The sequence below is a fragment of the Apis dorsata genome, unplaced genomic scaffold (assembly GCF_000469605.1).
Source record: "Apis dorsata unplaced genomic scaffold, Apis dorsata 1.3 scaffold_293, whole genome shotgun sequence".
NCBI classification, from domain to species: Eukaryota; Metazoa; Arthropoda; class Insecta; order Hymenoptera; family Apidae; genus Apis; species Apis dorsata.
The window spans coordinates 333,691-338,824 of NW_006263568.1; the positions used below are offsets into that span (position 1 = coordinate 333,691).

The 5,134-nt window shown below is 37.0% G+C and overlaps 1 protein-coding gene across 1 annotated transcript in view; it reads left to right on the top strand.

Annotated features, from left to right (window-relative positions):
- Window positions 1-954: 954 nt before the first annotated feature.
- The window catches only part of LOC102681244 (LON peptidase N-terminal domain and RING finger protein 1), a 65,739-nt gene continuing 61,559 nt past the window's right edge, over window positions 955-5,134 (top strand). The window contains exon 1 of the mRNA XM_006617152.2: window positions 955-2,493. Coding sequence (XP_006617215.1) covers window positions 1,923-2,493 — 571 coding nt within the window. The 5' untranslated portion in view covers window positions 955-1,922. The remainder of the gene's footprint in view (window positions 2,494-5,134) is intronic.

Genomic DNA, 5,134 nt, shown 5'->3' on the forward strand with positions numbered 1-5,134 from the left:
ACAATTTCTCGATTCATTATACATATATACATATATACATATGCATGAGCGTACACGCGCGCGAATCGTCTCGAGTGTTTCAGTTGCATCGCGCAAACGTGATCACGAACGCGCGCGCATGTGAGAAAGAAAGAGAAAGGAAGCGAGCAGTGCGTTTATAGCGCGTCTGCGTAGTCAACGGTCGGTGCACACTGACTCACGCACGATCACACAACGAGGGGAGCAGCGCACGCAGGTCTGCTCTTGGTGCCGGGTAAAACGGAATACCACGACGTAGACCAAGTAACGTTACTGCTCATGCTCAGTAAGATTCCTAGAGCCCGGAGAGCCGAGGCTCGCCCGTGGAATAATTGATCCAATCGAAACTCGCCTCGCTCCCGCCACGTTTTGTGCACTGACGCGACGCTCTTTATGTAAGCTCCGCAATCGCGCATCCCGCTGCTTCGTCCACAGCTTTACCCGTAACGAAAAGATTTCGTATGTGTTCTGTGTCGTGTTTTTTTGCTTCGAATATCCCTTTGACGAATTCATTTCTCGATACGGATGACCGAAACGAAGATAACGGACGAGCAACAACAAGTGTCCTGATTAAGTGGTCCACTACCCTTGCGTCTCGTCACCCTCGTCGAATCACAACCTGTTTTACCATATAATCTGCATCGAAAGTTTCGTGTCACGTTCGTTCACTTAAGAAGGTTTCTGCTACGACGACTTTTAGGTTCGTTGGTGGAGCGCGGGTAGCTAAGGAACAGGACGCCGTTCGTTTGAATACCATGAAGACATGCTTCGAAAGAGCCTGTTGATATTTCCAGACCATGTCGACTGCAATGATGAACGATACTTCAATGATATGTCACAATAAAGAATATTCAAGAAAGATTTTTCGATCTTTATTCGGATGCTTGCTTGAAGTGAAATTCAACTCGAAGAAGTAAAAAGAATTATTTTGAAATAAAGTGTCAAAAATAACGAATTCATTGAGAAATAATGAATTCAAAATTAATATACTGCGAATGATGCATTGCTCGATCGATCGGAATATAAAAAAGCAGAGGTATCCTGATAAGGTTAAGAAGAGGGCAAGGGTTAAGCTGAGCGGATCAAGAGGGATCTTCGTGGTGGCAGGATGATATTCCGTAGTGGGGGGTGTGGCTCGACGCGACGCCTACGTAGAACGTAGACCCGTGATATAGTACAGTTCGTGGTGGTATCACGAAACAGTTGGTGAGGTAGAGGCAGTGAAGAGTCGAAGGTGTATGTACCGCCACGCGGCGCTGTTGTCGCCATCGTTTGGTACCACCACGATTGCACCGACGCCACCACCACCACCACTGTTGTTGGCCACCCCTCGTCCGGTTTATGTTTCTGACAGTGGCCCGAGCGAGCGGTGACAGCCAAGCCAGCAGTCGTCAGTGCGTCGTCGTACTGTACGTTGTGTTGTCTCTGCGTGGTGTGTATCGTGAATACTTTTACCGCGTGGCCGGCTAGCTGTCAAACGTGCGAGCAATCAATCGACTTATCAAACTATAGCTCTTCCGGGTATCGATATTGATAAATACCGAGCTTGTCCGATAATCATTGCCTCCCATTGTGTCAAGTGTTTTTGTTGCATCGAGACGTGTTTTCAAGACAACTCGATCGATACGATTTTTATTTCTGAAGAAAGAAAGGAAAGAAAAATATAAATGAGAGAAAGGTTGCACGATTTTTAGAGTGATCCGATGAAGTAAAATGTGCATCGTTCTTAAATTTATCCTCTCAATATTATTGAACAGCGGATCGTTCCCATTTATTTCACGATCAACGCTTATACGTAATCTTTCATAACATAAACGTACGCGCGTCGTTTCTTCTCGAAAACTGATTTCGAACGAGGAAAGTGCTTTCAAAGATTTCAGCATTTTAGTATACGATCATTGAATATGACTGAATTGGCAAAAGAAGCTTTCGCCTCGCGCAATTATCGCTTAGCTGTAGAAATGTACGAACGTAATTTGAAGCAGCAAGCACCGAGTTTTGAGGTGCTCGTTGGCTATGGAGATTCTTTGGCCAAATGTGGACGTATCAGAGAGTCCATTGGTGTTTACTCGAAATGTTTAGCAGTAGGATCTGTGGCACCGGAGCGATTGAAACATCTGGCGAACGCTTTGTTGGATGAATTGTCTGGCGCTGCGACTACAACCATCAATTTTCGAAGAAAAATCGAAACATCTTTCGCGTGCCCTCTGTGCGAGGGAACCCTGTGCCAACCAGTAACATCGAACTGCGGCCATACATATTGCAAAAATTGCGTGGAGCCGGGCAAAAGCTGTCGCGTGTGCGGGCAAAAAATCATCACTGTGAGTGAGACGAATGTGCTAGTGCAGAGACTGGTGGAAAAGTGGTGGCCGCGAGAAGCAGAGGCTAGCAGGGCTAGACACGAGGGTGATATTCTAATGAAGGAGGGACACTTGGGTCAAGCGCTCGAAAGATACAATTTGGCGGTTCATCTTGGTGAGTGTTTTTTTTTTATTTTTTTAATAGTCTTGTTGAAATTAGAGTTTCATTTATCTTTTACTATTATTTGCGACACTTTATTTTAAAGAATTATTTTTTAAAAAATTAAAAGAGATTAATTTGAATACTACGATATTAAAGTTGATTTTATATATTTATGTTTATATTTTGTGTATTTATATATTTTAAAATTTTTATCATAAGTATACTTTTAGATTTGAATTCGATATTATTCATGTTAATATATTATAAGTATATTCGATTATTTCGAAAATATCTATATAGATTATGATTTATCATAGGAACTTTCCCCTAAGAGAAAACGATCGCGAAGATTACGTTTAGTCGTTGGATTAGTTTTATCTTGAGATACGTAAGATGATTTTTTTTCTTTATTACCGCACAGAAAATGGCTTATGTACCCAGACAGAATATATGTATACATTTTACGATTTAACCCCACGGTGTCGTCTCGATTTATCCTTTGTTTTCCTTTTTATATACAACCAGTCGCAGAAATATATTTGCGTTTTAGAGAAAAGTTTATTTGTGCTACTAAATTCTCACCACAGATTACAAAGTAGTTACATAAAGATCATTACGAAACAGCGAATCCGGATAGCGTTACGAACCGCAGAAGATCGAATTAATTTGCATGTTCTGATTTCAAAGATAGCAAAGATGCACAAAAGAATATGACCGTTCTAAATGGACACAAATTTTAATTTAATTAATCTGATAGTATTAATGTGATACTTTTAACGAATCTGTTTAAGTTAGGTTAAATTAAATTAGTGATTTTGGTATTCTGCAGAAATGGATGACAGATTGTTTTCACGATAATTAATTTAGAATTATATAAATATTTATGATTTTGCTTTTATTGATGAAATAATTATGATATTAATAGAAACATTTCGAATTTTTTTTTAAACTTTTATCGTATTTTCTAACGCTATTCTGTATAATATAATCTAATTAATAAGACGAAATACACACGCTTAAATTAGATTAGAATTAAATAACATTTTTATTTGTATATTCAAACTTTTATCGTATTTTCTAACGCTATTCTGTATAATATAATCTAATTAATAAGACGAAATACACGCGCTTAAATTAGATTAGAATTAAATAACATTTTTATTTGTATATTCAAACTTTTATCGTATTTTCTAACGCTATTCTGTATAATATAATCTAATTAATAAGACGAAATACACACGCTTAAATTAGATTAGAATTAAATAACATTTTTATTTGTATATTCAAACTTTTATCGTATTTTCTAACGCTATTCTGTATAATATAATCTAATTAATAAGACGAAATACACACGCTTAAATTAGATTAGAATTAAATAACATTTTTATTTTTACATTCAAAATTATTATTGTTGCTTGTTTTTGTTTATCGAAAATTATCAAAAATTGCGTAAAAAGTTTAAGAAAAAAAAAAAAAGGCAATATCTCAAAATAAAATTCAACCATTGACCCTGTCAACAAACTAAGATCAACCGGATGTTTTTTTCAAACATGACAAAATGAAGGCAGTATTTCATGAATGGTATTTCGTTTGCACACACTTCGATATTTACTACGTGCTCAATCTCTGGATAACATGTTGTGTTATTTGCCAGTCACACAGAAAGGTTTTTTTCTGTTGCAGAAACGCGTTCCACGTTTTTACAAACAACGCCGTAAATCATATGCACTCGGTCGGTTCTCTTTGTCCCGCGCATGAGTTACTGGCATTTCATGTCTTCTCTTCGTCGTTTTAAAGCTCATTAAGCATTCGAATTTCCAAAGACCGGATTATATCTTTTTATATTCCCAACCGTTTCAAGTTTATTCTTTCATTTCGATACGTATGATACTCGGGGACACGAGTGACAGAGATTCTAATAATCGATACGGAGTTAATAAAAATTGCAAAGAAAATTGCAAACAGAATTTTAAACATTTATTCATTCCTTGAGAGAATAGTGTTTATTGACAGTTTTTTTTTTTTTAAAAAGATATATTTTTAACGCAGGATGCAGAAAATAGATAGAGAGTTACGAGTAGAATGAATCAGATGTCTAAAAATAAGATGAGAATAAGTTTGAACTGTCTTGAACTCTATAGTAAGAGGATATCGTATATGAAAGTGTTTAATTCGTTTATAAAAAAAAAAATCTTATTCTTTTTAATAATTCTCGAATCTATTAAATATAATTCAAACGACAAAATGATTTTTCCAAATATATCGATCGAAAAGAAAAATTACGAACTTGCGAAATTTTAATTTAACGTAATGTTGAATTTTAAGAGATTAAGGGAGAAAAAAAACCGAATCGAATTTTTCGAAGAGAATAATAACATAAGACATGTTTCATTCGCGATCCATTTCTCCTTACGAAGAATTTTTAAACTTCACGATCGTATACCATACACGTACGTACCACAGAAGCATCATCTAAGTTCTTGCGTGAGATAAAACACGGTCTGGACCCGGCAGGTAAAGCGATTTTCTGGATCCGACTCGAAAGAATAACTGAATCGATCGCATTCCTTCTCCCTCTTCGATGCATGTCGAGTGCACCGAACGAACTCGTAGGAAAGAGAGAGAGAGAGAGAGAGAGAGAGAGAGAGAGAGA